Source organism: Phalacrocorax carbo (genome assembly GCF_963921805.1).
Source record: "Phalacrocorax carbo chromosome W unlocalized genomic scaffold, bPhaCar2.1 SUPER_W_unloc_1, whole genome shotgun sequence".
Lineage (NCBI taxonomy): Eukaryota > Metazoa > Chordata > Aves > Suliformes > Phalacrocoracidae > Phalacrocorax > Phalacrocorax carbo.
The window spans coordinates 578,184-594,204 of NW_026990243.1; the positions used below are offsets into that span (position 1 = coordinate 578,184).

At 43.6% G+C, this 16,021-nt stretch overlaps 1 protein-coding gene across 7 annotated transcripts in view; it reads left to right on the forward strand.

Moving 5' to 3' along the window:
* The window catches only part of LOC104047827 (NAD(P) transhydrogenase, mitochondrial-like), an 849,989-nt gene that overhangs the window by 37,653 nt on the left and 796,315 nt on the right, over positions 1-16,021 (forward strand). For 3 of the 7 annotated variants that reach the window (XR_010370809.1, XR_010370808.1, XR_010370810.1), the window contains exon 3: positions 6,134-6,667. The exons of 1 other annotated variant lie outside the window; for it this stretch is intronic. Coding sequence is in view for 3 of the 6 variants with exons in the window: in XM_064439800.1 (XP_064295870.1) it covers positions 6,674-6,823 (150 nt within the window). In the remaining 3 variants the exon portion in view is untranslated. 3 more of the 7 variants (XM_064439800.1, XM_064439799.1, XM_064439801.1) reach the window with 2 other exon arrangements.

Sequence of the window (16,021 nt, forward strand, 5' to 3'; positions counted from 1 at the left end):
GCAAGGCATCCAACAAAACAGTCAGTGCTCTGCAAGTGTGATGTAGTGTTCATGATTTTATAATCATCAGTAAGTGCTCTAGTGAGACTAATGGTGGGTGCAGTTGAAAAGACCAATGAAAGTACTCCTGCTCAAAAAATGTGATTAGAACAAATGATGTTCTGCTCACATCAAGTTTCCTTGATGTGAAATCTTTGATCTCTTATTCTGAACCCAATCGTAGCCTCAGTTCTTCTATGGGTCAACTATTCCTTTGCACCCTTTGTGAATTTTTTTTTGTAGTTCAGTGTTGTTAAACTGAACTGTTCGAGTACTCTGTGTCATAGGCACATACATTAATCAGTGTTTTGTCCATAGCTATGTGTTGCAATTTGAGAAATAAACATTTACATGTTTAAAGTTGGTACAGCTTCACACTTTCTCTTCTGAAGGTGCAGTGGTTAACTTATTTGATATTTAATGGCTAAAACTGTCTGAAATTTATTTTAGGGGTTTTTTTTAGTTTTGGTTTGGTTTTTTTTTTTTTAAATCCCATGTATGAAGTAATACAGAGTAATAGTCTGGAGAAGTATCAGAGAGCACTGCACCAAGTATTGATGTAAATGCTCATCTGAATTGTGGTATTGACAGGGACTTGGGCTCTCAAAATAGGTTTTTGAGGCTTTTACTTTTTTAAACTATGTTATAGTCATCAGTGCCCATCTTGCTTTGCCTTTTGTAGGGGAATAGACAGGGATCGGCGACCGGAAGGTCACGGGATGTGACAGAAAGATAGACTCCTCCCCATAGGAGTGGTGTCCCCAGGGTGGGTAGAGCCCTGTGTCCCGGAGATATGCGGCCCAAGATAAGTTCTCCCACAGAAGCGTACAGCAACAAGTGGTGACACCGACGTGATCGGCAGGGCGGCATGGCAAGTTCGCCGGGGGGAAAAGATAGCTTGAGGCACGCAAGGGTGGGATGGGGAGCCGCAGGACGGCGGGCGCGCCATGGAATCAGTCATAAAGGTACTGAAGGGATTGGGGAAGGAATATGGAACTTTGATTTCGAAGGCGCCTACCTCAAAGGCCATCCAATGGATGATTACGCAGGGGCTCATACGGAGTCCCGCAGACATACTTAATAAAGATAATTGGGTGAGAATTAAAGAGGAGTTAGCCGAAAGGGCTATGATGGGAAAACCCCAGTGCATACAGCTCTGGGGAAAGATACACCGATTGCTATTGAAAGCTCGGGATGATCAGGAGACGTGGCGGCAGGCGCGGCTGTGCCTGCATGGTGCTACAGGTGACAGTAGCCCAGAAATAGACCCAGGATGGGCAGTGGGGACGCAGACAGGGGCAAACATCACGGGGGATGGGGAAGAAATGGAGAGTTCGGACAGAGTAGCCTGGCCAACAATTCAGTCTGAGGCTCCCAAAGGGGTGGATCGGGAAGCGGCGATGTTCCCTGTTGAGCCAGCAGGACCTTTGCAATGCCCCCCTGCATACCCCTGGGACGATTTGGCACAGGCGCGGGTACCTGCGCGCGGGGAGGGGGACGTGGCAGCGGGCGCAGCGGGAGTGACGGAGCGGAAGGAGAAAGATGATCAGCGCTGGAAGCAGCGCCGGCAGCGGCACCGCACTCTGCCTGACCCTCGAGACTGGCTCCCGGGGCAACCCTTGAGATGGGAGTCGGACGAGGAGGGGGATTGGGGTGCCTGGAGGGGAGGACAGGGTGGGTATAGATCAACCTCGAGTAGCAGCGAATCAGAAGTTGGGGGAGAAACCGATGTCCACATGTGGGAAGATGGGGCAGATTGCCTGCAGCGTGCAAAAAAGAGGCATGAGGCAGCAGGGACTCGGAGGACCAATCAGAAGGAGGGAGGAGAGAGATTGCCAAAAGGGGAGGTCTGGAGCGCTGCAGCTCCGGAGGGGTCCGCGGAGGACGTGCTGCGGCAGCTGCAGCAGGCTATGCGCACACTAGGGGAAGTAACTCGGCAGCAGACAGGACTCTTAACGAAGGGTGCGCCCCAGCGACAGTCAGTCGAGTTACCTAACTGGCGGCTGATAGCTAGAGATTGTAGCCTCGATGGAGTAAGGATAGAGATGCCCTGGATATTCCCTGTCCGGATAGCTCCTGGAGGAGGGGCAGGGAGCTGCAAGCGGTAACGGAGAGTTCCTGCAGAGCGTATAGCGAAGTGGGCAGGTATGAAAAAAAAGCGGAACCTTGGCAAAAGATACAGCAAGGACTAGCAGAGCCATTTACAACGTATTGTGACAGGTTGCAGAAGGCCATTATAGAATCAGAATTGCCACCAGCAGCCAAGGAGCCTTATGGATTGCCTCCGAAATCAAGCAAATCCGCAAACACAAGATGTCCTCTGCACCCTGGCGGTGGGGGCATCATTGGGTCAAACCATCAGGCATGTCTTGCGCCAGGAGGCGTTGAATCAGCATGGCGGTGTGGGAGCGCACGTCTGCCAGAACCCTGACTGTGGAAGCGAAGAAAGGGTGATGGTGCAAGCGGCCGGGGTGGGGCCGAGGTGTCACTTGTGTGGACGGCAAGGGCACTTTAAAGCTGGGTGCCTGCTAGCGGAAAGGGGAGGACATAATGGAGGAGGAGCACGCCCAGTAGGGAGGTGCTGGGTGTGTGGGAAGCCAGGACACCTGGCAAGATATTGTCCAACCACAAAGCCGGGAAACGGCCAAAGGAGGGCGAAGCGAGGGGGATTCGCGCCTCCTGTGAGTCAAATGGCCCCCATCATGGTGCCAGTGCCAGGAGCTTGGCCCACCGTAGCAGGCCAAGGGGGAGTGAACCTTCAGGCAGGGGAGCAGAACCAGCAAGATTTGCAGGTTACAGCCCCCGCGTGGCCTTGGTCATAGGCTGTAACAAGAGACCCATGGCGGTGGTGATGATTACCCCGCAAGAGCCAAGTTGCCCGGCACAGATATGCCTGGGAATGTTAGTGGATACTGGGGCAGATGTCACAGTGATGCCACTCGAACGGTGGCCACCAACTTGGCCCCTTGCCATGGGAAAACGTATAATAGGGGTAGGAAGAGAACAACAGATGAGGACTAGTACTTGCCCTGTGAAACTCGAAGTCATGGACGAGGAGGCAGGGAAGCTCCTCACGGCCATAGTGACCATACTAGTAGCAGATGGGGTAGCAAGCCCCTTGTTGGGGTGGGACACCCTTGCCCAGATGGGGATCGGGTTGAAAAATTTAGCATAGGGGCCACTGCCTCAGAGGGGCTTTGTCAGCACAAGTTGGCGTGGAAAACTGAGAAGCCCGTCTGGGTGGAGCAGTGGTCCCTGACAACAGAGAAAACAGAGGCTGTAAGAGCTATAGTAAAACGAGAGCACGAAGCAGGGCACCTAGAGCCCTCGATGAGCCCGTGGAACACCCCTATATTTGCTGTAAAAAAGAAAGATTAAAACCAATGGAGGATGCTGCATGACCTTAGAGCAGTAAATCAGCAAATGGAGGACATGGGGCCTCTCCAACCTGGCCTACCAGATCTGAGTGCTGTCCCGAAAGGATGGCGAGTCATTGTTTTAGATATCAAAGACTGCTTCTTCAGTATTCCGCTACATCCAGATGATAGAAAGAGATTTGCCTTTACTCTGCCCGCGGTGAACCGTGCAGAACCAGGTAGTAGATGGCAGTGGGCAGTACTTCCGCAGGGGATGAAAAATTCTCCAGCGATCTGCCAGAGGTATGTGGCTTCCACATTGCAGCAAGTAAGGCGACAGTATCGGGAGAGAATCTACATGATCCACTACATGGATGACATCCTCATAGCTGCGCCCACCGAGGCGTTGTGTGAAAAAGTCTTTTCAGACACCCAAAGGGGCCTTGAGGGACAGGGCCTCAAGGTAGCTGAGGCAAAGGTACAGCGAGGACCAGTGTGTGGATTTCTGGGTGCTAGAATACAAGGGGATTGCATACAAGCTCAGCCTATTAAACTTACACCTAAGGTTAAAAATTTACACAATGTACAGAAGCTGGTAGGAGCACTGCAGTGGTTGCGGACGTTCGTGCGCGTCACCAGTGAGGAGATGCAACCTTTCTATGCGTTGCTGAAAGGGACCGACCCATGGGAGCCCAGGAGTTTAGACGCTGAGGCAGTCCAGCAGTTGCAGATGATAGAACGTCGAATGCAAAAGGAAGGAGTATGGCGGTGGGACCCTCAGGAGGAATTAATCGCAGGTTGGATTCTAACCGCCGGTGGAGGATTAGGATTACTGTATCAAATACAGACAGGGGAAGAAAAACCACTGCGATGGGTATATCAGAAGGTTCCCAAGGATGCATTCTCCACAAAAGTCAAGGTAGCCGGGGGAATGATTTGGCGTCTGTGACGGGAAAGCAAGGGAATCTTTGGGAAGGAGCCAGATAAGCTCACAGTGCTGTGGAATGGGGAGAAATGGCGGAAGGTGGTAGAGAGTGAAGAGGATATAAAATTGGCGGTATACTCGTACCCAGGGAAAATCGTCACAGGCACAGTACAGAGGTGGGCCGAGACAGCCAAAGTGGTGGATTTAAGTGTGGATAGTAGAGTTTTGGATACTCCTCACCCAGGACCAACATATTTCACAGACACTTCCTCGAAGACGAACAGAGCGGCGGTAGTGTGGAAAGAAGGGAATAGTTGGATGCGCCAGACGTATGAGGAGCAGGGTAAAAGTGTGCAGTAGCTAGAAGCGAAAGCGCTAGAGATGACCCTGCGAAAGGATATAGATCGGCATATAAATGTGTGCACAGACTCCTTATACGTGTATAAATTAGTCGCGTCCATGAAACGAGAGGGTGTACCACACACAGAAATTGCCTTGATGCTAGAGATTGCTTTATTGCAGCAAGGAGCAACTGTGACAGTAATTCACATTCGCAGTCATCAGATGGAGCCTGGACCACTGATTGAGGGGAATCGCATGGCTGATGAGGCAGCCGCGGGAGTCTGGACATTGACGGAGGCAAAGAAACTGCATGAACAACTGCACCTGGGTGCTAAAGCCTTGGCAAAGGAGTGTGGCATCTCAATAAGAGCAGCAAGAGAAGTAGTAGCCACCTGTCCTTACTGTCAGCACTCGCCATTGTGGGAGGCAGGAGTCAACCCTCGAGGACTGGAAGCAAATGCTGTCTGGCAGACTGACTTTACTGAATGTCCACAGTTGGCCCCCGGAAGGCACCTGGCAATTACAATTGATACATATAGTGGAGTCATCATGGCTACTCAACATCGGAAGCAGACTGCAACGCACTTGACTGCGCATTGAACCATGGTGATGGCGTGGCTTGGAAAGCCCACCGAGATAAAAACAGACAATGGACCATGCTTTCGGGCTCGAAGTACCCAAGAATGGTGTAAAGCTTGGAATATTGTATTAAAACACGGCATTGCTTACAATAGCACGGGGTAGGCAATTGTTGAATGCGCTCATCGCGCCTTGAAAGCAAAAATAATACAGCTTGGGGAGGGGGAGGGGTATAAGGGAGCTATACCCATAGCAGCTCAGCAAACTATTTTAATGCGTGCATTATATTCGCTTAATCATTTTATACGCGGGCAGGAGCAAGTTACAGCAGTGGAGAAGCACTTTGGCAAAGCTCAAGCAGGCGAACGCTATCCGCAGGTACGAGTAAGGTTCCCAGGCAGTGAGCAATGGGAGAGAGGATGGAAACTGAGATGCCTGGGGAGGGGCTACGCTGCGGTTGAGAATGAAGGGCGCATAGAATGGGTGCCTGCAAAGTGTGTGAAAGCAGAACTGTGCAAGGATGTACAATGAATAATCCCTTTCTGAGTTGTCTCTTTGCAGGGTCTGCTGACATGGATCCTCATGCTAGCCATACCATTGGGAAAAGAAATGAGCTCCTTGACAAGATCGCAAGCAATATTGCAACGAGAGTGACACTGGGAAAGGGCGGCAAAAGAGAGATATGAACTGGGATTGGATAGTAATAATTGGGGGGATCTTGTTGTGTGTAGTAATCATGGTTACTTGTGGGCTGCCATTGTTATGCTGTGTTATAAGACAAATCAAAGAGCGCCTGCAAGAGTTACATGAATATAGACCTGACCGCAATATGTATCCGCTTTCGCAAGTAGCTTTGTAGAACTTTTAGCAGCATGGGGAGGGGGAGATGTAGGGGAATAGACAGGGATCGGCGACCGGAAGATCACGGGCTGTGACGGAAAGATAGACTCCTCCCCATAGGAGTGGCAGGAACAGGAAGCGCAAGAGCTATATAAGCATGTGACGCAGCTAAATAAACAGACATTTTGTATCCATCATATTGATGTCTGTGCATCACTGTCCCCAGGGTGGGTAGAGCCCTGTGTCCCGGAGATATGCGGCCCAAGATAAGTTCTCCCATAGAAGCGTACAGCAACAGCCTTTGTTACATGGAATAAAGTGAAAGCCTATGAATAGATGTAGTGTCCACAGTCACTTCATCTGATTTGTAATACCGTGTTTAACAATAACGTGTTTCTGAAACTGTTCCAGATTTTAATTTATCTGGTATATTAAAATTTGACATACAGTTTTGTAGCAGTGAGCACCCTATTTTGGCCAGGGATCTCTCTTCCTCTCCCTTTGTTTGTAGAGGTTGGTTTTGTGTCGTCTTCATTTGAGGGGGACTGATGGTTGGATTTCACTGTGTCAATCATGAACTCTTTATATGCAGGTCATTGTAATGAAGAGATCTTTGGGAGTTGGATATGCAGCTGTGGACAATCCAATCTTCTACAAACCCAATACTGCCGTGTTGTTGGGAGATGCTAAGAAGACTTGTGATGCCCTACAGGCCAAAGTCAAGGAATCACATCAAATCTAAATACTGATTTATATTCCACTCATGATTGAGACTACAGTTTTGTCACAGGGGTAATGGAAAACAGGAGTTAGAAGAATCTCTTACTGTCATAATGCAGCAAGCATTTGGAGAAGACTGCATTGACTCCTAGGAGATGTAGTTCAGTCAGGGATGTAGGCTTTTATGAAAGGATGGGCACACTAGCCATTCAAACTAAATCTCCCATGAAGCAATGCATTAAAGAACAAAAATGTGCTTTTTAAGGTTAATGTTGAGCTGTTAGAAGCAGGAAATAATTACTCTTTGTCATCTTTAAGTACTTATTGGCTTCCTCCTCCTAACTGTCTGTACTTCTGTCATGGAAAATCACTAAAAATTATTGTGCCAAAGTTGCATTCTGTCTTATCATCAAAGCTGTTCTTTGGCCAGTATGGACAAAAATAACTATTTCATAAAAATTTAAAGCAGAATTGCAAACAGATGCTTACATGAGTTGAGTTCCTAAACATTATATTCTATTAAATCTCTATTTAAAAAAAATTGAAGTGTTTCTTTTTTGGATTGCATGGATGCTGTGAATCAGGAACACTTTAGGAAAGTTATTTTTCTTTAAAATAGAGTTCCACTTTTTTGTAGTGTCCACTTAAATTGTGTAAAAGAAACCACAGGATTTCAGGGGCCTACCGAGTGATCTTCAAGCCTGACAAGGAAATGTACACTTACTTGCACTGCTTAACTGTTTTCAGCAGCTGCTAAATTCTCCATCTTTTCTAGTCGTTGCCTTTTTAACTGTCTGAGGAAAAAATATGGTCCAGTTCTGCACAGGCAGAACATCTTGCATACCTATTCTGTTCACAGAAGTTGGACTACAGTGTTTCAGTTTTTGTTCACTTAGACTTTTAACTATATTTGCTACTTTAAAATTTAGTGATGCTTTTTGAATTAACATTTTTGTGATGCTGGAAAAAGTAGTTTTGAAGATATTTAAGATGCTGGAGTTTATTAGAATTTTTCTAAATAAATAAGCTATTGTTTGGACAGCACAGAAACATACCAAACTTAAAATTCAGTGTTTTGATTATTTGACTTCTCCTTAACCTAAATAAAAGCACTGTTAAATGCCTATAATAAGTTCAGTAAAGAATTAAATTAAATTATTATATAGATTGCTGTTTTGTTTTTATGTTAAGTGTACTTGAGTAGAACTCAAATATTTGCCTAAAGAATTAATTTATCATGTTTCCATGGTGACAAAGACTAAATAGAAATAGCTGTACTTGTGTTAAAAAGCATTCATATCTGGGTAAGACAAACTACTATGAAGGAAGTCTTGAAATTAATCCATCTTGATTGATAGAACAAACTTTTTTTTCATTACACCATGTATCGAGACTTCATATAAAATATACAATTTTCACTTAGCTACCTCTGTTTTTATGTGAAGATCACTTAAAACCCAGACTTTGAGCAGGTAATGCATTAAGAAATGTAACAGTATATGAAAGAAACTACCCTTATTGCAAATATGTTTCATATAATTTGAAATAAAAATGATCATATAAGCATTAATATGTTGTACATGGCAGGAAAATACTTGTAATTAAATTTTAAATTAAAACATTGTGGCAGCTATGTTTGAATGTAGCATGTGTGGACTCTTGATTTCATTGTATTCAACTTTTCTTTTAGGCCTGCAAAAAAATAGAAGGAAAATGGGAGAAGGAGAAAGACTAGGAAAATGTCCTCTATCTCTCTCCCTCACAACTAAGCAAAAAAGGGATTTGAAAGGATTTAAAGTCCTAAAATGTTAATTTTTGTCTTGTCAAACTTGAAGTATTTAACTGTGGTATGCAACATGTCTCTGCTTATAAGTAGCTAATATAAGACTTAGCTTTTCTTTAAAAAAAATAAAAGGGGGGGATTTTTTTCCTTTGTATTTGGAAAAAATCATACAGTTATGTTGGATCAGAGATAACCATGTTATCTTTAAAACTGTGCTTTACCATGGAATGCCAGGTAATTGTTGAAGTGCTAATAAAATGTTGATTATTTTCCTTTATCAATCACTGTCTTTTTCTCTCCTGTTGTATTTCCTGAGTAGATAAGTAGTCTGACGTTCTTTCTGGGAGTTAAAAGATCAAAATGCCATCAAAGGGTATTGAGATTAAAGAACATAGTGAAAAGGAATCATAGTGAAATATGCGTATGTTAATTTTTTTAAAATTTGAATGGTTCTTTAAAATATTCATTCTAGGTATGAATGATATCACCTGACTGTACCAACTTTTATATGAGCTCTTCTAGTCAATGAAGAGGGTTAGACAACTGCTGAGAACAGTTGATCCCGGTATGTTTCCTTTGTGACGTAGTTCTTCAGGCTTTCTTTTTTAACTTGGCTGAATGCTTCATCTTCCATTGGCTGAGGTGTGAGATGAATCCTATCCCACTGAGCCTGATACCATATGTTTGCTTCATTTCTTAGTTATTTAGTTCTACAAGGTGGTCAAGTTGATTGTTATGATGATTTCAGTATCTACCTTCAAAGTGAATGATAAACGAATAATGTTATCCATCTGATAGTCTGTTCAATTGTATAGCTGCACAGGTCTGACATGCAACTCATGTTTTCTTCAAGCTTTGGTCAAGCTGAGACTTGAGGCTTCTCTTAGAGGCTGCAGCCTGGTGTTGATTCATGAGGTAACCTCTCTTTCCTCTTGACTGAGTAGCCCACCTGGGGAGCATATACCCACAGTATATGCATTTGTAGTCTGACAAATGGTAAAGCCATAGTCTTTTGTGAATCTGACTGCTAGTTTGAAGATCTTACTCCCTCTCCCGTTTCCAGCTGCTTATTATCACCCAAGAGGTATTTACTTTAGCCTGCCTCAACAGAAAATCTGTTCTGATAAGATCATGGCAAAGCAGTGCAGCAAGAACAAAAGGAGAGAGGATAGAAGACACTAATTTCTGTTCATCTGGTGGAACTCTTCCAGTTTGCAGTGTGTGCCCATGGCCTTGAGACACCTTGAATCTTTGTTTTTAATAGAAGTTGTTGCATTATTAAAGTTAAGAGGAATTTCAGTTGGAAGGATCCTCTAGAAATAATTTGGTACAACCCCCTGCTCAAAACAGATCCAGTTAGACCAGATTGCTCCAGGCTTTGATTTTAATGTCTCCTGGTTGGAGATTCCACAGCCTCTCTGTTCCCCTGTTCCAGTGTTTGATTCTTCCCATTGTGAACAAAATTTTTTTTGATATCTAATTGGAATTTCCTTTGCCGCAACTTGTGTGTATTACCTAGCCTAATCCTGTTACTGTGCCCCTCAGAAGAGAGTCTGTTTTATCCACTGTCTCATGGAAAGCAACAAGAAGATTCTGCTCTTATTTTTCTAAGACTGACAAACCCAGTTCTTTCCATTTCTCCTTGTATGTAATGTGTAAATGATGGCTCCCAGTTTGGCTTGCTTCAGTATGTCAATGGTTTCTTGTACTGAACACAAGCACAAAGTGCAGAGGAATCACCAGTTCCCTTACCTGCTGGCTATATGCTTACTGATGCAGCCCAATACGCAGTTGGCCTTTGCTGCAAGGTTGTGCTGCTGATTCGTGTTCAACTTGTCCAGTGGGACAATCTTGACCTTTCCTGCAGAGCTGTTTTCTAGCTAGTCGGCCCCACTCTGTACTGTTGTATGGGGGTTATTCCGTCCTGAATAATGGACTTTGCATTTGCCTTTGAACTTAATGAGATTCCTGTCAACCTGTTTCTTTAGTCTGCTGAGGTCTTTCTGACGGTCATGCCCTCCAGTATATAATTTGTTCCACCAGTTTGCTAAAATCTGTGAACTTGCTGAAGAACACTTTCTTTCCCATTGTCCAGGTCAGTGATAAAGACATTAAAGTGTTGACTTCAATACTGATCCCCTCATGAATGCTACCGGTACCTCACCATTAGCTGGACTTTATACTGCAGTCACAACCATTTGAATCTGGTGGACCATCTAGTTGATATTCCACCTGTGCAAACTATATGTCACTAATGTGCCTGGAAACTGGGAAACCTTGTCAAAGCCCTTGCTAAAATCAAGGTATGCAACACCTCTTGCTCTTCCTGTGTCCACAGTGTCAGCTGTCTCACTGTAGAGGGCAGTCAGGTTGGTCAGGTGTGATTTACCCATGTAAAATCATGCTGCCTGTTCCTAGTCACCTTGTTTTTCATGAAGTTCCCAGGAGAGTTGGCTATGTAACCTTGCCAGGGTTGAGGTTAGGCTGTGTGGCCTATTGTTTCCCTGTCCTCCCCCTTGCCCTTCTTGAGCCAGTGACTTATTACTCAGATCAGAAATTAAATTCTACCTTTGTAAAAGCTGCTGTTTCTAGCAAATACACTGTTTACTTTCTGTTCTGAAAAGTATGAAGTTTTGTTTTGTGCTGGTATGTTGGCTTTGTAACTTCTTATAAGTAGGGGAATTTAACTGATTACAAAATTATGAGTTTGCAGTTATGTGATCTATTAATCTGTCAATTGGTTTCTCAAACTCTTGCTTTAGCCTGGGCTTTTAGAAACCATATCATCATCTAGTGAGTCATACATATCCTGCTATGTCAGTTCCTGTAGCGAGCATGTGATTCTGGTCCATTCATGTAGGGGAAAATTGGGGACTGAACCTACTTTTGCATTTTAATTTGAATAAAAAGTTGACTTTTGGAGTGAATCACAGGGGTGGGTTTTTTTTTTGGGTGGGGTGGCTGTTGTTACACACACTTGCTATGTTTTTGGTTTCTATTGCAGAGCAGTCTTGGAGCACAAAAACTTGGATTCTTTTGAAACTAAGCTAGAAGATGTGTTAGAGCTGTGAATGAATGTTCAGTCTGCAGGACCAGGTTAGAGGTAGTCCACAGTAAACACCATCAAACATATAGGGGTAGATTTCATATCCTCAGCACAGAGTGCCTTGTTTGCCAGGTTCTTCTCTATTGTGCCAAAATAACTGCTAAGGTAGACTGCCAGATGTCCAGAGCATGAGAGAGAGATTAGAGAGTGTAATTAACTTTCTTCCATTCTAGGGCTTAATTATTCGTAATAAGTTAACTTAAATTTTAAATTTACAAAAAACACTCCAAAATGAAAAAGTTTTTTTCTCCACTGACACATATATGCTTTTGTGTAAGCTTTGAAATTCTGCAGGAAAACTTTACAGGAAGGAATGTGAATACTGGGAGATCTGGGCACTCTCTTCTGTACCTAAGCAGTGCACTTCAAATAGTCATTTCATGAGACTTGCAATGAATATTGATCCAATAATATCACTAGTGTGGGGTGGTTTAAAAAAATTAAAAAATGGTAATGACTTGCATAATCCAATTACTCTGTAGCTGCCCAGAGGGTATATTACATTAACTGTGTTAGTTCAATGTGATACATGGTTCTTTCTGAAAGATATGCATTTGCACATTTTTATAAATGGGCTTAGTACTATTCAAAGCTCCAAATTCCCAAAAGGCTGATGTTTTGAAGTGGCAAAAATAGTCTTAAAACATTGAAGTATTACTTGTGAAATTAAGAGACTAATTTATAGCCCTTATTCCAGGGCAATTGTCATAATGACTTCTAAGGTAAGAACTTTTTCTCTAGTTGCAAAGATAATGAGAAATGTTAGCTACTGAGAAGAGAGTGAAGGAAAGAAAATGTTAGAGGAAACATGACTTAACTATTCTGCTTTCTCTATTTTACTTTTACCTGGAGACAGATTCCCCTGAGAATGAGGGGGGTCATACTCTTCAACTGAACATACGCATAGGTAGTTTACATGCTTCCCTTAATGACAGTTGATCAATTTTATTTTTCCCCATATACTCCAAGACTGCATGTAGCCCTGTACATAATTCTGAAACCTGGCACTCTGCAGTCCAATTTTCTGTGCAGCACATATAAATTATTGTCGTGGTTTAGCTGGCAACTCAGCCCCACACAGTCGTTCACTCACTCCCCCACCGGTGGGATGGGGGAGAGAATCAGAAAGGTAATGCTCGTGGGTTGAGATAAGAACAGTTTAATAATTATAATTTTAAAAACCAACAACAAAAAATGCAATGGAAAGGAAAACAACGAGAGGTGCGAAACCCAGGAGGGGGAGGGATGAACCACTGAAACAAACTGCACGCGACACAGACGCTCGCCACCCGCCAACCCGCCGCCACGCCTCCCTGAGCCGTAACTGCCCCCCTTAATATAATGGTCATGGTGTCACATGGTATGGAATGAACATCCCATTGGCCAGTCGGGGTCAGTTGCCCCGGCTGTGGCCCCACCCCTCCCAGCCTCCTGCCATGCAGCAGAGCGCAGGAAGCTGGAAAGGTCCCCGACCACCACAGGCACCACAGTGAAGAGAATTAACCCCTTCTCAGCCAAAACTAGCACAATTATAAATTAATACCCAGTTTTACTTGTCTGTTAGAGAAATGACTCTCTGAACTCTACATTGCTAATTTTAAAATTCATACATCTTGACACTTTTTTCAACTCTGTAGATTTTACTTCTGCAAAGCAATTCTAGTTTGACAAGGATATAGAAAATAACTATTAAACCTTATTTACCAACTAGAGCTGTCTTGGACATTATGTGAACAAGAGGTATAAAATATGTCTGTTACACATTTTGAAAATAGGATAGAAGTGGGTCAGAAAAGATGTGGAAGAAACTGTATGTCAGAAGTACAGTAGTCATGCTGAAAAGATCAGACCTTTACTTCACATATAAGTATAGCTTTGAAAATAAGATTATATGCGATGCAGTTCTGTTAGATGTGCTGAATATGACATTTACTAACAGTGTGATGTTTTGCAATTAGGTGTGAGACCAGGAAAAGGCCTGGTGTGTCTCTTGAACTTCTTTTCCTGTCCCTTGTTGACAAAACCCATAAAACTGGTTATTATTTAACCCTTTCCCTATTAAAGGGAGGAAGCAACAAAAGAACTGGAGGACAAAAGGGCTGAGGAGGCTTCACGCTCAGTAAGGGGTGTCTTCTGAAAGAAGATTGTGGTTGAACTCTAGCACAGCATGAAATTAAGTTATTCTATTACGTGGTTAGTCTAACCCATAACTCAAAAAATCCCTAGCAGAATGGAAACTAACAGCTAGTGAACATAAAAAGCTCAAGCAGATGTTAAAGTTGTATAACTAGCAGTTGCCCATTCTCCCTATTAAAATATTACAGATGTGGATAGGAAAAAACATTTGGTTTTCTGATTTTACATTCTCAGAAGCTCATTGTTGTCATAAGTCATGGTACAATGAACTTAAGTTTTCAGGTGTTTTATGGTGGATTTGTTAATGTGCAGGCACAACACGGGAAGATGGCTGGTACACTGCACACTTGGCCAGACTCTGTGATAAATGGGAACTCGCGGTACCATGGAGCTGGTACACTGCACATTTGCTACCCTGAGCCAACAGTCTGTCATGCTTTTGACAAAATGCTGTCCTTTTTATCATTATAATACCAAAACACACCTCCATCCCAAAAGCTACCTGCCTCTAAGGTGCAACCACCCCTCACTGGGCAAAGCAAGGAAATTTTACACTGATCATAATAAAGGTATGTATGACCAGAGTCACTCAAGCTCCACCTGAAAGAAAAAAAAGAGTATAAGTTAGGTTAAGAGAAAAAGGGTGTTGGGGAAGATACCATTGCGTACCACTCTGATTTCTGGGACCAGTCTAGGGGCTGAGCCTCTCTTCCCTCCCCCACTAAGATGCCTTTGGGTAAGATTTGAGCACTTGGCTATACCAAGTGTTTCCCTGGGAAAACTTAGAAACTTCTCTATAGCTTCACTTTAAATCTCCAATGCATTAGAGTCACTTCATATTTGCTTAATGTACTTCTCGCCTAGCAGTGTTACAAATTTTCCTAGTATTTGTGTGTGTCTTGCAACCAGCGGTTCTATCACTGGTAATCCAAAGAACCCGTGTATCTGTTGCTTTAATAATTCGAACTTAGATTCCTGTCAACCTGTTTCTTTAGTCTGCTTTTCTTCCTTGTGGAGGTGGTTGTGATATGGGAGAGTAGGCCTTTGTCATGGTTTTAGCTGGGATAGAGTTAATTTTCTTCACTGTAGCTGGCATAGTGCTGTGCTTTGGACTTAGTATGAAAACAATGTTGACAACACACTGATGTTTTGGTTGTTGCTGGGTAGTGCTTGTACTAGTCAAGGACTTTTCCAGCTTCCCATGCTCTGCCAGGTGCACAAGAAGCTGGGAGGGGAGGGGGCACAGCCAAGAGAGCAGATTCAAACTGACCAAAGGGATATTCCATATCATGTAACGTCATGCCCAGTATGTTAACTGGGAGGAGCTGGCCGGGGGAGGGAAGCAGCAATTGCATCTCGGGGACCAGCAGCGTTGGTCGGCGGGTGGTGAGTGGTTGTATCATTTGTGGTTTTGTTTTTTTCCCTTTTTCCCTTTTCTTTTTTATTATATTATCATTATTGTTATTATTATCATAATCATTATTATAATTATTATTTTATTCTAATTATTAAACTGTTCTTATCTCAACACATAAGTTGTTTTGCTTTTGCTCTTCTGATTCACTCCCCTATCCTACAGGGGTGGGGGGAGTGAGCGAGTGGCTGTGTGTTGCTTAGTTGCTGGCTGGGGCTAAACCACAACGGTCTCTTTTGGCACCCAACGTGGGGTATGAAGGGTTTGAGATAATAACAGTTGCTGGTCACAGCATTGATTCATGTGTTCTCAGTATTAGTTTGTCAAATCTACACCATGCTGATTTTGAAGTATATGTTAAAAATTGCTGTTGGTTTCTGTAGTTTGCTGTGCTCTGCAGTGATTAGAGATGATTTGCCTAGGAGATTTGTTTTTAAAAAACTGGCCTTGAGCGTTATCAGTTATTTGGGTCTTGCATGGAAGCTGTTACTGTACTTCAGCTACCACCTCATGGAGACAATTAGGAATTATACCTCCTCCTCTGAGAGGTTTTTTATGGAGGAAATACAGAATGGCACCTTAGCTACCATCTTCTATAATGCCTCCTCCTTCATTAAAACAACTTTTCAGTGTCTTGAACATCCTTGGATAGTTAAGATACATCTCCTGGTATTACTTTGGCAAACGGTGTCAGTTCTGTCTAAGGTTAATAAGCAAGTTAAGAATATAATCCAGAGATCTGCCCCAAAGCTCGATAGCTATGCGTGGCAGGGCATGTGGG